The 20,406-nt window shown below is 46.4% G+C and overlaps 1 protein-coding gene across 6 annotated transcripts in view; it reads right to left on the reverse strand.

The window, feature by feature from the left end:
- Nucleotides 1–20,406, reverse strand: part of CAMK1D (calcium/calmodulin dependent protein kinase ID) — a 421,414-nt gene that overhangs the window by 40,806 nt on the left and 360,202 nt on the right. For all 6 annotated transcript variants that reach the window (XM_082616823.1, XM_082616821.1, XM_082616818.1 and 3 more), the window contains 2 exons: nucleotides 17,333–17,471; nucleotides 14,559–14,685 (listed from right to left, as the gene is read on the reverse strand). In XM_082616823.1, the coding sequence (XP_082472949.1) occupies nucleotides 14,559–14,685; nucleotides 17,333–17,471 (266 nt within the window). The remainder of the gene's footprint in view (nucleotides 1–14,558; nucleotides 14,686–17,332; nucleotides 17,472–20,406) is intronic.

A 20,406-nucleotide genomic window follows, 5' to 3' on the forward strand; every position in this document is an offset into this window, starting at 1 on the left:
AAAAGAATGTAGGTTTTATTACTCTCTAGAATTAAGGCTGACCGGATTCTTGATATCATCTGGTACTTTCCTTCGACTCTAGCGTAACATAGAATGATTCATAAATGAAGATTTCCACCCTTTTGATGAAAACCCTCAGAAGTCAGGACAGAGCTGGGCCCACACGCGATGCAAGGGCAGGTCAGGAGAACTTGAATCTTAGAGTTGGAAGGAGCCAGTTGGTCCCTTTGTTCATCTAGTTCTTGATCCTTGTGGTCACTTCATCACCAACACATTTATATCATCATCCCCCCTTGGTCCAGGCACCAGCCTAGACACGGCAACAGGAGCAGGTTGTTCATCATGGTTGACAGACAGTGCTGTGGGCATCAGGACCATCTGTCCTGATATTAGAGATCCATGTCATGGCCGAGGACCTCTGGCTGTGCGTGGCCCCTTCGTGGCTCTGCATTTATTGAAGGGAGAGGCTGTGCTCCTTCCACATTTCCTCTCCCTGCCCTGCCCCCCTCCTTCCCCCAGCCCCACCCTCTCCTACCTCCAGGCCAGGTGTCATCAAGATTCCCATCCCCATTGTCCTGAGCTCTCCCCATCCTTTAAGTAGCTACAAGGGTGCAATGCCCAGTTCTAACCAGTTCTTGTTTTCATTGGCCCCAATTATAATTCTTTTTTTTTTTTTTTTTTTTTTTTTTCTTTTTGCGGTATGCGGGCCTCTCACTGTTGTGGCCTCCCCCGTTGCGGAGCACAGGCTCCGGATGCGCAGGCCCAGCGGCCATGGCTCACGGGCCCAGCCGCTCCGCGGCATATGGGATCCTCCCAGACCGGGGCACGAACCCGTATCCCCTGCATCGGCAGGCGGACTCTCAACCACTTGCGCCACCAGGGAGGCCCTATAATTCTTTTTTAAAGGGGTGTTTAAAGATTATTCTGGAAGACTGGTTATAAAAATGGGTATATCCTAATTTTCTCCCTAATTCTTTTTCTTTTTAAATTAAGTATAGTTGATTTACAGTGTTGTGTTCGTTTGTGGTGTACAGCAAAATGATTCAGTAATATGAAAAAGAATATATATATATATATATATATATATATATATATATATTCTTTTTCATCTTCTTCTCCATTATGGTTTATTATAGGATATTGAATATAGTTTCCTGAGCTATACAGTAGGACCTTGTTGTATATCTATTTTATATGCAATAATTTGTATCTGCTAATCCCAAACTCCTAATTTATCCCTCCCCACCCCCTTTCCCCTCTGGTAACCATAAGTTTGTTTTCTATGTCTGAGTCTGTTTCTGTTTTATAAATAAGTTCATTTGTGCCATACTGTAGATTCTACATATAGGTGACATAATATGGTATTTATCTTTGTCTGGCTTACTTCACTTCGTATGATAATCTCTAGGTTCATCCACGTTGCTGCAAATGGCAGTGTTTCATTCTTTTTCATGGCTGAGTTATAGTCCATTGTGCGTGCGTGTGTGTGTGTGTGTGTGTGTGTGTGTCACATCTTCTTTAACCATTCATCTGTCGATGGACATTTAGGGTTGCTTCCATGCCTTGGCTACCGTAAACAGTGCTGCTATGAACACTGGGGTGCCTTCCCTAATTCTCTGGAGTGTGTAAAACTGCGGACATCTGTGCCACCTGCTGAAACAGAGCTGACAAGACACTCAGATCAGCACCTCTACCTGTCTTTGAACAAGCTTCTGTCTTTGAAAATGAACTTGAAACTTCTAACTTACTATGTAGCCTATGATGTCAGCAGACAGACACGCAGGCAGATGGGCAACCTGCCAGCCTGCAGCTTAGTCTAAGGTTCATCTGTTGACCCTGCTGGCTGGCCTCGCCTCCCTGAGGAGGCCACAGAGAAAGGCATTTGACTTGAACTTGATGCATGCCATGGTGGGGAGGAAAAGGCTCTGAGACACGAAAGCCAGTCATGGTCAGAGGTAGTGGAGTCTTCTTTTAATATCATGGCTTTTCCCAAGTTGCTCATGAAAGGAGGTCAGGAGGCCTAGGGGTCAGGGGGCCTGGATTCAAGTTCCACTCTGCTGGGCAGGCCGGCAACATGATAGCATCTTTACAGGAAGGAGCCTAAGAGAGGAGTAGGTGGTCTAATGGGAGAGCACCGAACTTCCATGAGAGTTTTAAAATCAGATTGTACACCTGTAGACTGGTGCTAGCATCTGTCACCTCTGACCCAGCACTGACTCAGAGGACAGAATTAGAGGCTGGGCTCTGCACCAGTGTACCTCGAATTCATCATCTTTCTGTGTCTCAGTTTCCTGTCTTGAAGGGCACCTGCCAGTCTGTCCCAGTGTTAGGCCTTCATGGAAAAGAATCTGTGCTCACCCGTAGAGCTGCAGGTGTCCCCTCATTCTAAGGCATACAGTTGTCCCTCAGCATCTGTGGGGATGGGGGTCCAGGACCCTCTGTGGACACCAAAATCGGTGGATGCTGAAGTCCCATACGTAAAAAAATGGCATAGTATTTGCATATTACCTACGACATCCTCCTGCGCACTTTACCTCTAGATGACCCGTAACACTTAACACAGTGTTAACGCTGGGTAAGTCGTTGCCGGTAAGCAGTAAATTCAAGTTTTGTTTCTTGGAGCTTTCTGGCAATTTTTCAAAAATATTTTTGATCTGCAGTTGGTTGAATCCGAGGATGTGGAACCCGTGGATCCAGACGGCCAACTGTACCGTTAGGGATTTGTGTCCAAGGACACTTGATCCAAGTTTTCCTGTCCCTGAGGGATTTCCACAGGTAGTGAGAAGGGACATAGCTCCTCTGCTGGAGGATAAGTGGATAGTCTTAAACCAAACTGTAATATAGTTCCAAAGAGTTAGTGACACTGCGTGTCATCATGGTGGTGAAAAGGATGTCACTGAAACAGTGGGAGATGCACACTACTATGTATAATAGATAACCAACCAGGACCTACTGTATAGCACAGGGAACTCTACTCAATACCTTGTAATAATCTATAAGGGAACAGAGTCTGAAAAAGAATAGATATATACATATATGTCTACATAGATATAGATATGTATAACTGAATCACTTTGCTGTATGCCTGAAAGTAACACAACATTGTAAAAAAATGAAAAATTAAAAAAAAACAGTGGGAGAGAAAGAGGACCTTTCTACCCAGCAGTGGACTGTTCAGAGACGGTAAATAAAATTCTAAAGATCAAGGAAAGTAAGATTCAGGCATAGAGCTCAGAGGAGCATCCAGTCTCAGTAAGAGCTGCATTACAACGAGGAGGTGGTACTGAACGGGCTAACTCAGATCTGCTTCCCGCTAGTAGAATTTTCAGCAGGAGGGGTATTGAAAAAGAAAAAAAAATGTGCTGAGGGGCTTTACCGTGAGCATCTTAATAAGCAGATGTTGCTTCACCTAGGTTTAGAGGATTGCAATCTGGATTGTTGGCAAATGAAAACACAGCTGAGATACAGAATCATTCCTCACCGGTGGTTTGTCTTCAGCCTGACGCTGCGGAAGAGGAGCAGAAACTTCTTGGGACAACTCTGTTCTCTTTCTGGGGGTTATAGGTTCCTTAGCTCTTTCTCACCCTCCCCCAAAGCTGTAATTTACTAAAAATGCATCGCAGATGAGCAGCTCACTTGGATTTTCCTAGTAGCTTCTTGAATTTTACCACAGGCATGAAGAGTCCCCATTAAAGCACCATCCTGGTTTCTCATTACCAGTCTGATGGGAGCTGGGTTACTATTCAAATGCTGCCGAAGCCAAAATGTGGCTGATGGGTGGTGGGGAGAGACTGAGGAACGGGAAGGGAGTGGAAAACGGAGGGGCAGCTGGTTTCTGGTGTTTTCAAATGTGGGAGAGACCTGGAACTCAATGCTACAGCGGAAGAAAAATGTTCTGAGTAAGGCATTTTAGAGCAATGTGGCAACGGATAACCCCGTAATGTGTTCCTTGCAGGTTGCCCCAGGATTCCACCTCCGCCCTAAAGGGTTTGTGAACCGCAACCGGATGGTGACTCTGCACTGAAGCCCTCCTCACTTCTGAAATCTGATGAGCTACACTTCAACATGAAGAAGACTGTTACAGTCATTCCAGTGTTTGGGTTTATAATCATTAAAAGAAAAAAAAAAGAGTGAGTTACAAAATGCCGCAGTGCTTCTTTCCTCTCCGCCACCGCAAAATGGTACCAGTTTAGAAACCATGAAACTCCATCCCAGGATTCAAGTACTGAGAGAGGAGCCGTCAGGAGTTCCAGAAGGATGGAGAGTGCTTTACAAAGAGTTTTAAGAGGGATTAGTGGGCTGGGGGCTCTTCCAGGGCAGGGCTGGGTTTACTTGGCACACGTTCTGATCATGAGCTTCTGCCCTCGGCCATATTCAGTATGTCAAGGCTAATACCAGTCCCTACAAGCCTCCCCACGTGGGGAGGCCCTGTTCTCTCTGACAAATGGGGTCTGGCTGCAAGCGCCCAGTGTGATGAAACGGTCGCTGCTGGTTGTCACTGAGTAGCTGTTGAGAGAGAAGGAACGAGAAAGTTCTGATGTGGGTCCTCCGCCTACTCAGCTGTGCCCTGTGTGACAATTCATCAGTTACATAAAATCCTGTTTCAATGCTAACAGTCTGAGAGGGTGAGAACAATGATGTAATGCTCAGAGCCGTGTACTAAAATACAGTATTTAAGTGAACACCAAATAAAAACCGAGCTCTTTGGGAGAAAATGACCACACAGAAGAGTGAAGATTAAAGCAGCAGGAACAAAGGATCTATGAGGAAAGATAAAAGGAACTGCGTGACTTAGCCTGCTCAGGAGAACAGAGATGGATGACGTCAGCTTAACTGAGTTTTTTCTTGTCTGTTCTGAGTGAAGATGGGAAAAAAATGACAGTCAATATCCTTGACACGTGAATATTTATACACTTAAAGGATATGAAGTCACACATCTGTAGACATACAGAATAGCAGAACCAGAAAAAAATCATGGAGGTCAACGCATAAGCAGCTTTTGGCAGGAAAATACTCTGCGGGAAAGAGCTCTTTGCAGAAGGCGCCCCTTTGCCTTGTCACTAACCTTAAACCAGGCACCTCATGCTCTACTCATCTCCAGCCCAATCACATCTTTCATATCTTTTGATCACACAATACTTTGCCTAAGTTCTTGGTTCTTTCATAGACCAGAGAAGTAGGAATGAAAAGTAAGTAACTGAGAGATGACCAGATCTCTTCCTTAGCTTCCCTTCAGGAATCTTGCAAACTGTGTGAACAAGGTGGGGTCTAAAGAAAGATCATGAGGACTCGACCAGCCTGCACCCAGCCTGCACACAGTGGGGATGGCGACAACTCTGACCCCCTACCTCAAAGATTCACTGAGATTACTTCGCTGTTTCCCTTTAAAAGCTTTCATGGTGGGGTTCCCTGGTGGCGCAGTGGTTGAGAATCTGCCTGCTAATGCAGGCGACACGGGTTCGAGCCCTGATCTGGGAAGATCCCACATGCTGCGGAGCAACTAGGCCCGTGAGCCACAACTACTGAGCCTGCGCGTCTGGAGCCTGTGCTCCGCAACAAGAGAGGCCGTGATAGTGAGAGGCCCACGCACCGCGATGAAGAGTGGCCACCGCTCGCCGCAACTAGAGAAAGCCCTCGCACAGAAACGAAGACCCAACACAGAAAAAATAAATAAATAAACTCCTACTCCCAACATCTAAAAAAAAAAAAAAAAAAAAGCTGTCATGGTGGAGCAGAATCTTGGGAGGCAGTTTTGGGGGGACGCTGAGTCTACCATCTCCCCAGATTGCTGGCATTCTGATTAAAGGCAACCTTCCTTTCTGTCAACATTTGTGAGTATTGGTTTTGTAAGTGGTAAAAGCAGCAGGACCCGATTTGATGACTAATCAGTTCAGCACGCTTATTTGACGTACGAGAAACTGAGAACCCAAGAGTTTAAGGGAAGGGCTCAGGCCTTCCTTGCATCTAAGCAATGGTAGAGATAGAATCTCACAGTCAAGACCCACTGTTGTGACTGCTACCAACTACAGGCTCGGTGGCTCTGAGAACAGTCCCTCATCCCAACATGGAGCCCTGGTTCCTGGAACCCCTGGTTTCCAAGGTCTCATCCTAACCTCGAGCCCCTTATCAAGCTTTAAAAATGCGATGGTCCCATGAATTAAAAGTATTCCTTTAATGGTGAAAAAATATGCTGAGAATGTTGAATCAACTGTTCTCCATTTCCACTTAGAAGAGAACACAACGAAACTTGTTTGAACTATTTTAGACAAGTTAAGCCAGGGTTAGACCAAAGACTTCGGCAATGTCTATGCAGGCAACTAAACTGCGAGAAGAAACGGGAATGCCTCCTTCTTCACAGTTTAAGTAATATAACAATGAGCCACCTTCTAAAGAACCAAGATGTAGCTCTGCTTATAAACACAATGATGGATCAGACAGAAATGCACCTTCCTATTTTTGAGGAACATCCAATAATGGAAGAGTGGTTTCCAGTATGCACTCCAAATGGAATACTGCAAAGGGATGGATCATCACTCAAAAAGGCTCGATGAAAAAAGAAAGTCTCACGTAGCTCAAAGGCAAACATCACGAAGCAGTTAGGAGTCTTGCCACCCAGCACTACCCCAGCCTTCTTGCCCTTTTTAAAAGTGAAGTTTGCAATCCCTGAATAAGAAAGACTATTCTTTGGAAGAGCACAGGCTTGCCCTCCTCTGGTGAGGCACTGTGGCACTTAATCTAGAGACAAAGGTTCAAAGTTCTTTTAAAAGAGTTTAATTTTCTCACAGAATCTGAGAAATCACATCAGTGTGCAAATAGCAACATCGAGAAATAAAACAACAGGCTTTCTTCTACAGAACAGAAGTACATTTGTCATCTTGTAGTGTCTTATCAATTTCATGACTGAAATGGGTGCTTTCTGTGACTTACGGTTCCTATTTAGTGATTCAAGAGAGCCCGTCTGGCTATCTGAATTAATGCAGTGGAGTAAGTTGCATAAATGATTTTACAAACTTTCTCAGCTCTGACTTTCATCTCTTATTGGCGATGCCAAGGGGAATGTTATATCTGACTCAATTAAATGGATTCTAAATCCAGGTCAATACCACATTAACGGTCACCATGTTACCCTGAGGAGCTGACTGCCACCAGACGGCCTTATCATTTCTCCTAAATTCTCTCCAAGAACTTACTTATGCATGCCCTCCCTCCCCAAGTGAGTCTGCTCATTTCCCCCAGGCCCTACATACCAGAAGCCATTCATGATCTTGGACCTTTGTTCTCCTGCCTTGCCTGCATCCGTAAGCCCTTCCTCTTGGCCCGAGTTCCACCCTTCCTTCAAATCTTGCCTCCTCTGTGAGTTTTCCCCTGCTGGTTCTAGCCCTTACTGATCCATCTCTTGCCTGTATTTTTTTTTTTTTTTTGGGGTATGCGGGCCTCTCACTGTTGTGGCCTCTCCCATTGTGGAGCACAGGCTCCGGATGCGCAGGCCCAGCAGCCATGGCCCACGGGCCCAGCCGCTCCGCGGCATGTGGGATCCTCCCAGACCAGGGCACGAACCCGTGTCCCCTGCATCGGCAGGCGGACTCTCAACCACTGCGCCACCAGGGAAGCCCTCGCCTGTATTTTTGAGGCTGCTTCTGAACTATGTCAGTTACTTCATACTGCAGACATGATACCTTATATGGATCCGTATCACCCACTGGCCATACTGTATTGGAGGAGCCCCCGGTGTTGACAGAGCCCTAGGTGCCGCCTGCAGTAGGAACGCAATACACCTGGATGGAGAGATGCCCGCCATCTCCTGTCATCAGTGACCTGACACTCAGCATGGGCCCTGGTTCCTTATATGGGGTGTGTAAGGACCAGGCAGCTGCTAAGGGTCAAGGGTGAAGTTCAAAAGGCTCAGATTTCTTTGCTTTCTCCCAAGGTACCTTGTGCCTTGGGATACTTAGGATAAACAGCCCTTTTCCCATTATTTCTTCCTTATTAGATAACTCATTTAAATTGAAGTAGTAACTTGATGTTGGTGAAACTAACTATTCAGCTGAAGAGTCATTTAGGTAATAACTTGACACAACAACAAAACAACTGCACTCACCAATGGAAACCCACACTACCTAGAAGGAATCTGAACTAAAGCTGACAGCCGTCCTCTGCTCCCAGCTTGGGCTCTTGGGACGTGTAGCCTCCAGGACGGGCAGCAGAGAACAGTACTCCCTCCCTTCTCTCCCGTAGATGCCTAATGGCTCTGCCCTGTTCAAATGAAAAACTGCCCGGCAAAAAGGAGGCCGTGGCTTCTGTGTCCAAGGTCCCAAAGAGCGTCCCCATCAGACTGCTGGGGGGGGTGGGCAGGTGGACGGGGCTGTGTCTAGCCCCAGGCTGACAGCACCCTGGGGTCCTCTGATGACCTGTTTCATCTTCTCTGCAGCATTACTCTGACTACCAGGCTCCCACAGAAATAATTAATTGTTCAATTAATCTATAATTTAAGGTTCCCCAAACCAGTGGTTCCCACTCAGTCTTTATCGTACCTGACTTGGTAGCCGCAACTGACACAAGGCACTTCATCTTCCTTGAAGTACTGTCCAGATGCCACACACTCCCCTGGTTCTCTTCCTACTTCACTCACTGTCCCTTCTCTGTCCCTCTGAGTCCCCGGGACTCAGCCCTGGGACCTTTCCTCTCCTCCATCTACACCCACCCCCCACTTGATGATTCCATCCAGGTTCATGGCTGTACAATGCATCAGAGGGGACTTCCCTGGAGGTCCAGTGGTTAGGACTCTGCGCTTCCGCTGCAGGGGGCATGGGTTCGATATCCCTGGTCGGGGAACTAATATCCCACATGCCGCGTGGGGAGGCCAAACAAAAACAAAACCCCCCAAACAACAACAAAAAAAACAAATAAAATGCACCAGAGGCTATCAGTTCCCAAATACCGTCCATCCCCACAGCTCATGGATCCATATTTGAGATGTGCCTTCTCGCTAAACTTCATTTGCAGCCCCCAAATCAATCCCTGGGATGCTTCCGTGGTCGTTTGCAGACCTGCCCAGAGTGGGCCGGGAGTCACCCAAGTGCTCGTTCCCGGCCGAGGGTGAACACCGCAATGCTCTGCCCTCTTGTTTTGTCTCTCACAGTGACAAGAACTATAGTTTTCATGGTCCAGTTAGTGCCACATTTTCCCATACTTTTGTGCATTCTGTTGATTTCACTATTCAAAACGGCCCCCAGGGCTTCCCTGGTGGCGCAGTGGTTGAGAGTCCGCCTGCCGATGCAGGGGACGCGGGTTCGTGCCCCGGTCCGGGAAGATCCCACATGCCGCGGAGCGGCTGGGCCCGTGAGCCATGGCCGCTGAGCCTGTGCGTCCGGAGCCTGTGCTCCGCAACGGGAGAGGCCACAACAGTGAGAGGCCTGCGTACCACAAAAAAAAAAAAACGGCCCCCAGGTGTCAGTGCCGAGGTGCTGTCCAGCACTCCCAAGCACAAGAAGGCTGTGTGCCTTACGGAGAAAATGCATGTTCGATAAGCTTCATTTAGGTGTGAGTTACAGTGTTGTCGGCCTGAGCTCAACGGTAGTGAATCAGTAACAATATTAAATAAAGTGTCACTGGACAGAGATACACATATAACAAGGTCAAATATCGACCAGCTGATGACAGTGCTGGGACTAGAGACCCGCAGGAACCCAGCCCTGTATTTCCCCTGGGAGCGGGGCTCAGGGTCTGCCCGTTCAGTGCTCACAGTGACTTTATAGGACAAAACTGCTGTGCAAAACGAGAGTCTCCCCTCAAGGTCTGACTCTTATTCCAGCTGCCTTCCTGACCTCACAGACGTTATCAAATCCAAACCTGAACCCCTGATGATATTTCTGCAACGTTCCCCCTTACCACACCTTAATTAAAGGCAACTGCACCCTTCCAAGGACTCAGGCCAAAACCCTTGGAATGACCCTTGACGTGTCTCTCTTTCAAACCCTACTTCTGGGTTTTCAGAAAATCTTGATGACGTCACCTGAACATCATATTCGCAATCTGACAGCGTCTCATCGCTTCCGCTCTGCCAACCTGACCCAGCCCCGACCATTTCTTGCCTGGACGACTCCAGAGCCTTCTAACTGGTCTCCTTCCTTCCACCCTGGCCCTGTCCCCCCAGCCACCTCTCCTTATCCCAGCCTGTCCCCCACAGGGATCTTGGTGAAAGTTCGATCATGTCACCCATTACCTCAGATCCCTCCAACGGCTTCCAGCCACCCGTGGTCGTGACAGTGACTTCTAAGTCCTGGTCTGCACGTGCCCTACCCACTGCTTCTCTGACTTGCTCCTTTCTCACTCTGTTCCTGTTGCTCCTCTCACACTCCTGCCCCAGGGCCTTTGAACCATCCTTGGAATACTCTTCCTCCCGATAACGGCATGGCTGGCTCCTTCACTGCAATCATATCTTTACCCCACTGTCATCTTCTTAGTGAGGGCTGCCTTGATCAGTGTAGTTAAAATTACAACCCCCTAAATCTAAGAAAAAAAATGTCATGAAGAACCTAGGGGTAAGATGGGAATAAAGACACAGACCTACTAGAGAATGGAGTTGAGGACACGGGGAGGGGGAAGGGTAAGCTGTGACAAAGTGAGAGAGTGGCATGGACATATACACACTACCAAATGTAAAATAGATAGCTAGTGGGAAGCAGCTGCATAGCACAGGGAGATCAGCTCCATGCTTTGTGACCACCTGGAGGGGTGGGATAGGGAGGGAGGGAGGGAGACTCAAGAGGGAGGAGATATGGGGATGTATGTATATGTATAGCTGATTCACTTTGTTATAAAGCAGAAACTAACACACCATTGTAAAGCAATTATACTCCAATAAAGATGTAAAAAAAAAATTACAACCCCCTACACACATACACAGACACACACACACACTTCCTACTGTCTTTCCTGCTTTATTTTTCTGCATAGCACTCATATCCATCTAAGATACTAATTAATATATTTAGCTGTTTGCTTATAGCCCGTTTCCCTCTCACTCAGATGTAAGTACTACAAGGTTGAGGATTTTTATCTGTTGTTTTTTCTTTCTACTGATGCATCCCCAGTGCCTAGCACAGAAGGTAGGCACTAAATAAATAATTCTTGAATGAGGCATAACGTAGCACTTACCATACATTATTCAATTTACCTGTTAGCCCTCTGTCTCTCACAAGACTGTGAACATTTTGAGGTCAGAGGCTCTACCTAATTCGCATTTGTATTCCTAACACCAAACTACTGTGCATGACACATAACAGGAATTCAGTAAACACATGCTGAATGAAGAGAAGGGGAGCAGAGAAATAAAAAATTGCTCGTGTTTATGAAGCTTAGGTTTTTATTGAATTCAACAAGCATCTGTGCAAAGATGAGCAAGCCAGAGCCCCTGCTCTAGTGGAGAGGGGGAGAGACACAGATAAATATGGAAGCTGATGCAATGTTGTAAGAGCCATGATGAGAAAAGGAAAAGAACCAGGATGACAAAGGAGAGGATGGATGTTGGGAAAGCAGTCAAAAGAGGGTCATGTAAGGCTTCCCTGGTGGTGCAGTGGCTAAGAATCTGCCTGCCAATGCAGGGGACATGGGTTTGAGCCCTGGTCCGGGAAGCTCCCACATGCCGTGGAGCAACTAAGCCCGTGCGCCACAACTACCGAGCCTGTGCTCTAGAGCTCATGAGCCACAACTATTGAGCCTGCATGCCACAACTACTGAGCCCATGTGCCACAACTACTGAAGCCCGCATGCCTAGAGCCCATGCTCTGCGACAAGAGAAGTCACGACAACGAGAAGCCCGCGCCCCACAATGAAGACTAGCCCCCGCTCGCCGTGACTAGAGAAAGCCCGTGCACAGCAACGAAGACCCAACACAGCCAAAAATAAAAGCAAATAAATACATTTTTAAAAAAAACAAAAAGAGGGTCATGTAAGCTGGGCTTTGATGGCCGAATAGGAGCTTGCCATGCAGACTGTTGGGGAGAAACAGCCTAAGCTCAGCTGCTCACTGCCCAAGGCATGTCTACATAGACACAAGCTCCCCAGTGTTGCCCCTTTCTTACTCTAAAAGGTCCCCCAAGAATCTTGGTGCTCAATAAATGTGAACAAACAGAATTGCTATATTCCCATAGTCCTCCTTTCCCCCTTCTTCACTCCAAGAAAACTGTATCTGACAACAGAATTACCTGATGGCTCCACTTGCCACCATTTAGGGTAAAAGAGCAAAGGCCACATCCAAACATCAGTCCCGGTTCCCAGACTCCTCAGCGACTGACATCTAAACACAACCAGACCACTAGGATGGCAGCCACTTAGAAACCCAGAGAAACTGCTATTCCACAAGCTCTGTCAAAATGTAAAAAAGCAAAAATCAATTTAGAAAGTGCTAGAGCTTTCCAACATCAGAGCCAAATATGAGAACAGTATGATGCATATGTAAATATGCACATTCTTTGTCAGAGCCCACATCCTGAAGCAGGAGCTGGGCGGCTACAGCATCCTCGGCTTCCTCGCCCGGCGTGGCCTGGGCAGCAGCCCCTGCGGAACAGAGTAAAGCCATTCCAGCCAGGAGACTGGACCCCATGACCTCATAGGCCTGTCCATTTTCTGATGCCTATGACTCACCACGGTTGGAACTGGCTTTTTTCCTCCCTGTCTTTTAAGAGAAGTGAGAATAAGCTTGTCTCATTCATTTTTATTTGCCGCTTGCCTGGTGGCTTGGACTGAACTGGAGAAATTCCACACACACACACATCACACACACACCACACACGCTCACATTTCCACCCACGGCCCCCACCTCAGGGCATACGCATGTGTCTACACGTGCATCTCACACCACAGCTGCTGATGCAAGTCCTCCTGATGGAGTTCAAGCTCTTCCTGAAACCATGACTTTTCTATCCTAGAACGGGGACTGCTCACCCTGCCACGCGTCTCCATCAGATGTGCTGGCTTTGCAAACGGGATCAGAACCATCTCCCCTTCTGCATCTAGTGCATACACACAACCCAGGGACAAAATTCCTGGGCACCGTGACAGTCAAGAGCTAACAGGTACTGACCACATCTTTTCCTCCCCTCCCAGATTTATACCATCTTGATCTCCTCCTAAATCTGTGGCTTCCTTCCCTTCCCCTCACTTTAGTCTCTATTCCCCTCAAGTCTGTTCTTTTCTCCTGAGTTCCTGTAAAAGTGCAACAGCTGTGGCATTAACAGTGATGACTTAACGCCCATTATCCTGCAAGCACTTGAAGGGCCCTGAAGTGCCTGCGAGGTCTTTCGAAGTTTCCGACCATGCTCTGGGCCCCAGACCCGTTTAGCATGAGGCCTGCTTCCCTCAGCCTGCCTGGGAAGGTCACGTGGTTGTATCCCCAAACAAACAGGAATGACATTGGTCATATAACATCACCTCCTCTCCTTCAGGGCAGGCTTACTGTTCTCATTAAGAAAAGCCATCACGGTTTGTATGATGAGAATTCAGCCTTGGTCTCCATTTTCTCAAAGTCTCTTCCAGTCCCAGTTCTTCCTGCTCTTAGACCTTCCGAGCTTGTACTCACTCTCTCCCCAGCACAAGCTGATGCCTCTACCTGGAACTCTGTCCCCTGACTTTCTCATGGTTGGGGCTGCTTCTCGTCATGAAGGCTAATGCCTGAGTCTCCTCCTGTCCCCTTAACTATCCCAACCCCTCTTCACACCTGTCATTCTATCATACACTCCCGTTTTGTCTTCTTCATAGCATGTAAGATCTGAAACACCCCTGTTCACCTGTTTCTTTTCTGCCTGTCTCTCCCAACTAAAAGGTCAGCTCCACGAGGGCAGGTGTTCCGTCTCATTCACTGTCTTCACCCCAGTGCCTAGAACAGCATCTGGTACATAGCAGGCACTTGCTGGATGAACGAATACAGTCATGTAAATGGAAGCCTCAATAACTTCGTACACAGTTCTGATGGCCTTTCTCCGGGCCCCCAGAAGATGGAAGTTGAGTCTCAGTATGTGTTCAGATCTGCCATAGCATTTTCTGCATTCTGAGTGTCAGGGACAAAGGATCTCTGGGGTTCTGATTTTAGAAAAAACTTTAATTCTTGGCTTCTCCAGGACATATCAGGATTGGCTAATTAAAGAGAGTGACTTGGTCAAGGTTTGAATCAGATTCCTCCTATCAATATTTTCTATGTGTTTCTATCTCAACATTTTGTTTTATGTGTGTTTGTACCTTATTGTCATCCCACATGTCACTGTAAATCATTTAAAAACATAGATACACATGACATATTTCTGGTCTTAGAACCTGGGAATTCACCCAAATCAATTCCTGGCCTCCACACAGGCCCACACCCAAATCAAACGGAATTTCCACCCAACTATTTAAAAGGTTTCAGGGGAAATCACTTCCCTTCAAACTCATTCCAGTGTCTCTCAATCTTTTTATTCCTCCCTCAAGGGAAATGAAGGCAGCTGTGATCACGTGCCAGGCTCAAATGCTTAAGACAAGCGATCAGGTTGACAAGTGGGAAAACACACATGCGCAGTCCTTACCGACATAGCCTGGGGTCCCACAGGCTGTGGACATCACGTCTCCTTTGCCCTCCATTTTGGACAATCCAAAGTCACTGATCATGATTTTGGACTCCTCATCCTGACTGTAGTACAATAGGTTCTCAGGCTAAAAAGAAATGTAAAAAAAAAAAAAAAAAAATTACAATCTGTTTTAAAAGCTGGGTTAATTGTGGGAGCCTCACCAAACCACCAAAACTTAATGACAGTGGAAGAACAGACTTGACCTTTAGACACAGTAAATGCCTTAAGAAAAGCAGTGTTTAGTAAAAACAATGCAGGGAGCCTTATATAGTATTGGGCATTTACAGATTTTCAATAAACGTGAGTCCCTTTCCCTTATTAGTATTTTCTCTACTTAAGAACAATGAACCATATATTGAGGCAATAGAAAGCAGATGCCTCTCAGACTTGTCGATTCATTTCTTGGGTTAGGGGCGTGGAGATTCCCAGAAAGAAAACTGTCTTTGCAGGTGCTATTCGGTTTCTTTTTTCTGACCCTTGTCAGCAACCTGTCTCCAACCTAAGGGTCTCTCTCCCCGCCCTAAGGGACGTCCCGTGTCCATAGCTTGGGCACATGCACTGCACTTCCCCCTTTCCTGGGCCAGCTGATATCCGAGCACTCCGCTCCCTGGGAAACAGGGGTAGGTCATCACGGAATGAATCGGAGGTGGAAGATCTAGAGCTTTCTAGCCATATGTCCTTAAAAGCTCTGTTTCTGTAGAAGATGGGTCAAGATGATTCCTCATTTGCTTCCCTGACTGTAAAATGTCAGAGCTCAGGCAGCAGTAATGCACGACATGCAGCAAAGGTTCGATTACAGCTCCCGTTTCCACTCTAAGTCTGTATATCAGTGGCACCTCCGTGGTGTCTACATGGGAGGGGCTTAAGGATGGCAATCCTGGGGTAAACCAGGAGATAGCAAAGTTTCGTTTGTATGACATCTTGTGGAAAACTGGGGAATCTGGATGCTTCTGGCAAAAAATGGGGGCGGGGCTTATGGAGATGGAGGGAGATGTTGAGCAAGCATCCCCCCACCCTTGCTGTCTCTCACAGTGATTTTCCATCCATGACCCCTCACTCTGCTCAACGGCTATACATCCCCATGTGTCCTTGCCACATGTGCAGTGGAGCCCAATTCTCCCCCCTAATGCAATGCCCCTCTTGCAGGAGTCTTGAATAAAGCCTTCCTTACCATTTTCTAAGGGGGAAATAAACATTGCCCATCTAGGAAATGGCTTACCTGCTTAGAAATGATTTCTAGTAAGTACACCACATCACATCTCTACGGTCACTAAACTAACTTGTTCAGGAAGAGCTAGCTGCCTGCTGTGGCCTGGAAGCACAGAACCGGCATTTGGTGAGGGCACAAGAGAGCCGAGAAGGCACGGCTGCCTGGCACAGAGGCGCCAGGTCACCTTACCTAGCCCTTACCTGGCCCTCTGAAGGACCTGCAAGTCCTGAAGATGAACTATTTGTGCTCACAGCCCATTTCACCCATCAGGAGGCCAGCAAAGGCTGTAAGAAGTCCATCAACGTCCTCAAATACCCTTGTCTAGAAGTTCTCCAAGTGTGGTTCCCAGGCCAACATCAGCATCACCTGTAAACCCCTTAGTAATGCAAGTTCCCGGGCCCTGATTCAGACCTGCAGGATCAGAACCTCTGGGGTAGAGCCAGCAATCTGTGTTTTTACAAGCCATCCAGACAATTCTGATGTAAGCTAACATTTGGGAGCCACTACCCTAGTCAGTGGAAAATGATTAACATGGAGAAAAGAGAACACTTCACAGTGAATTCCTATGAAAGGAAAAGCCACACCATTTTATACCTTGACAGCCAGTACCAGATAATGGCCAGATGTTAACATTCTGTTTCAACACATGTTTACCATTTATTCCTTAAATTGATTTAGATTGCCCGTAGTTGTGTATAGCATGGCTTCAGTACAATATAATCCCTGTGTTTCTGATAGGAGTGGTGAGTATGTGTGCTGGGGTGAGATTTCTATCTTGACTGGTGCCGTGAGTTCTGGGGGCTGGACCTATAACTGCTGTAGAATGAAGCCACTTTATAGCCTCGGGTCAACAGCACAGATTTTTTTCTGTTCCTCAAATTGATATGTTCGATACCTACCCTTGGTACTATGATACCTACCCTTCGGCATCCACAGAGACCCTTGGGCCAAGGTGACCAAGGCCCAGATCTTCAATGCTATTGGTGAAGGGTGAGTATTTCAAAACCTCATAGGGATGGAACCAACAGGACATTGGGAGAAGGCTGTAACTGTATGTCATTTAACCCATGTTTCTGGATAACTTTTTATTTCCTTTCTCCCTCACCTCACACCCTCTATCTACTGCTCCCTTTCTTTCATATGGTGGGTTGCACTGAAACAGGGCTGGAATTGGGAAAAGACTGGAGAACTGCACTGGGCAATCTTCATGGCATCCATGTCTTGAACAAAATTACCCTTTAGATAAGCCTGAAGCAATACACAGCCTACCTCCCATGGCCCTTTCGCTGTATAGTGGTTATTAAATGTCCCAAGCAATGGCCAGCCCCATTGATCTTCATCATCTTTCAATCTACTTCTGGGTCCCAAAGACCCCGACAACTAAGAGTACACAAAGCCCACCATTCATTCCACCCATACCTACATCAAGGCAACCTCATCCCTCCTCTGGAGCCAATCTGCTCCGACAGGTGCACTGTGGGTTGGAAAGCAACTGGAGGGTGTTGCTAAGCGACAGCCTCACCTTGAGGTCCCTGTGGACAATGCCCATTCTATGGAGATAGTAGACAGCATCCAAGACCTGGCGGATCAGAGTGCTGGCATCTTTCTCTGTGTAAAATCCCTTCTCCACTATCCGGTCAAACAGCTCTCCACCAGATACACTGTTAAAAAAAAAGAGAGAGAGAGAGAACAAATCAGTATAAGTTAAAAAAGACATGTTAAATTTTTCCATGAAAACTACCAATAAGACCTTTCAATATGGTGAAAGACCCACACTTTATTTCAAAAATTAATCCATTTTCAGATTTAAATGTTGCCCCCTTATTCCCCAGAAACTATAGCAGGGCAGTGTTTCTATGTCATGATGGTACAGATGGTCCAGGATGAAATAAAGTAAATAAAAATAAACCAGGATCCATGGACTAGCCAGGCCTGAGAAGTTTCTCTTGGCCTTTGCCTCCATCCTGCTGGGACAGCATTAACTCAGAATAACCTTCCAGAATATCAGCATCATCAGTTATAGGGTGATGACACTGGATAAGATGCCTCCTTTGCATGCGAGTATAGCCTTAGAGATTTGGGCGATGGGTGGGGTGCTGTGGGCAAAGCAGGAAGCAGCCAACAGGACGTCCGGGTTCTTGACCCAGTTCTGCTCCTAAGATGCTGAGAGGATGGACACTCCTGGAATCTTTGCACCTCAGTCTTTTTATCTGTAAAATGAGGTAGTTAATCTAGTCAACCACTCCCTGAGAGGCATCAGAGCCTCAAAGCCACTTGTGATTTACAAAAAGAGATAGAAGAACAACACTCCATTACATTGTTTTACTTTGGTTTTTGTTGAGAATATTTCATTTCAATTTCTTTGAATTTCAGATTGCATTACCTTTTTTTTTTGTATTTATCAAAAGGGGACCTAGGTTGCTAAAGGTTAAAAAGCCTTGGTGGACAGAGACCCTTCCAGCATTGAGATTTGATGTTGCTCTGAGTTGAACAAAGTAACAGAACTGTAAAATCCTGAATAGAAACAATTCAGCTGATACCTTTGCCTTCAAATTCTTGGAGTACAGACTTCTCTAAGAAAAACAATGCTTTGGGCAAATAATTAAGCCCATCCCTTGAAATTAGCTTCAAGGGATATATCAGCACTATTTTAATAAAAGAGAAAAAATTTTTCCAAAAACAAAATGAAAAAGGTTTATGTGAAATATTAAGATCATAAACGTTTCATAAACAACTTTTACATCTTTAAAAGACAGGCCCCAGCAGTAACACACACACATACACTAACACACAAAGCTATGATTCATTTTCTTCAAGTCAAGGCAATTAATGTTCAATAACTGAGCCACTGAAATGTCCTTTTAAAAAAAACTAATAAAACACAACTGCAGGGCCTCCCTGGTGGCGCAGTGGTTGGGAGTCCGCCTGCCGATGCAGGGGATACGGGTTCGTGCCCCGGTCTGGGAGGATCCCATATGCCGCGGAGCGGCTGGGCCCGTGAGCCATGGCCGCTGAGCCTGCGCATCCGGAGCCTGTGCTCCGCAACGGGAGAGGCCACAACAGTGAGAGGCCCGCGTACGGAAAAAAAAAAAACAAAAAAAACAAAAAAAACAAAAAAAAAACCACAATTGCAGCTATAAAAGCCCTATGTATTAGAGTCTTTCCCATTACATATAATCATTCCAAGCCATACTGCGTTTGCATAATGTCTCATTTCCAAAGCAAACTGAGCAATCTAGATAAAAGAAGAAGGATGCTCAGGAGAAATAAAAAGCAATTCAAAGAGTGAAAAGAAATACAAACAGGGGAGCAACTACATCCTGATGACCATGTTGTCTGTATTAACCATCCTCAGGTAAGCCCAGATCTCAAAACATTCCCTCTCAGCAACTCACATCAAGTTCTCGCCACTCTTCATTTTTCTGGAACCTTCTTCCAATGATTTCAATGGAAGAACTTTGCAGAGCTTGAGGATGTATTACAGGAGATGCACAGTTGACAGGGGTAGGGAGAACCTGCGTGCATTCACTTGGAGGCATTCACTTCACTGAATCATTTATTCAATCATTCATTCCACGTGTACTGGGCGCCCATTAGGTGCCAGCCACCCTGTGCAGCTGGTGCCAATCAAGGCGGCATTAGCTGCGCCGGAGGAAAACCCTGTCTTGATTGTGCCCCTCCTCATTCCCTACATCAGCCCACCTTCAATAATGGCACTGCTTACTAGTGTTCCAGTGCTTTCTTACCGCTGGGCTGCCTGCTACTCACACTCTCTGCAAGGTGCTGGAAGCCCTCGAGCAACAATGCTCACCCCTGGGACTTCCCTGGTGGTCTAGCAGTTACGACTCCACATTCCCAATGCAGGAGCAATCCCTGGTACATCCCTGGTCAGGGAACTAGATCCTGCATGCCACAACTAAGACCCGGCACAGCCAAATAAATAAATAAATAAATAAATAAAGCTCACCCCTTCCTCCACCTCCCACCCTTAGCACTCGATGACCTGCACTTTGCCAGATCCCCTCCCTCCCTCCTGCTTCCCATTCTCTCAAAGTCCACCTCTCTGCAATGTGATATAAGGTATTAATAGCCATTGAATAATATTTTCACTGTGATAGGTCAGCAATGCAATAAGAATTGAAGCATTAGAGTTGAAGTTTAAGATACTCCTGTCACATGTAGTGTCAGGGTCTCAATTTTCTGCACATTTAGTATTTCACTTCTTAAATTTCAAACTGCACCAGGGATTTATTTTTCTGAACATTGCTCAGAAAGAATGCGATTTCCTTGGAAACCAAGGAACAGGGGGAAGGTTTAAAAAACTTGCCAATAAAAAATGTAACAATACTGATAAAAATACCTTAAAGTTTGTAAATCACTTTATACTTTCCAGAAATCTCCTTAAGCACACATTTCAAAAGGCCATTCTTACAGACTGACTGTTTGTGCGTCCTGTCCCCCAATTCATAGGTTGAAGCTCTAACTGTACCCCTCCCCCAAAACTGTGTGATGGTATTTGGAGGTGGGAATTTACGGAGGTAATTAGGTTTAGTTGAGGTCATGAGGGTGGGGCTCTGATGATGGAATTAGTGTCTC

The sequence above is a fragment of the Mesoplodon mirus genome (assembly GCF_964341445.2).
Source record: "Mesoplodon mirus genome assembly, chromosome: 4".
Taxonomy (NCBI): domain Eukaryota; kingdom Metazoa; phylum Chordata; class Mammalia; order Artiodactyla; family Ziphiidae; genus Mesoplodon; species Mesoplodon mirus.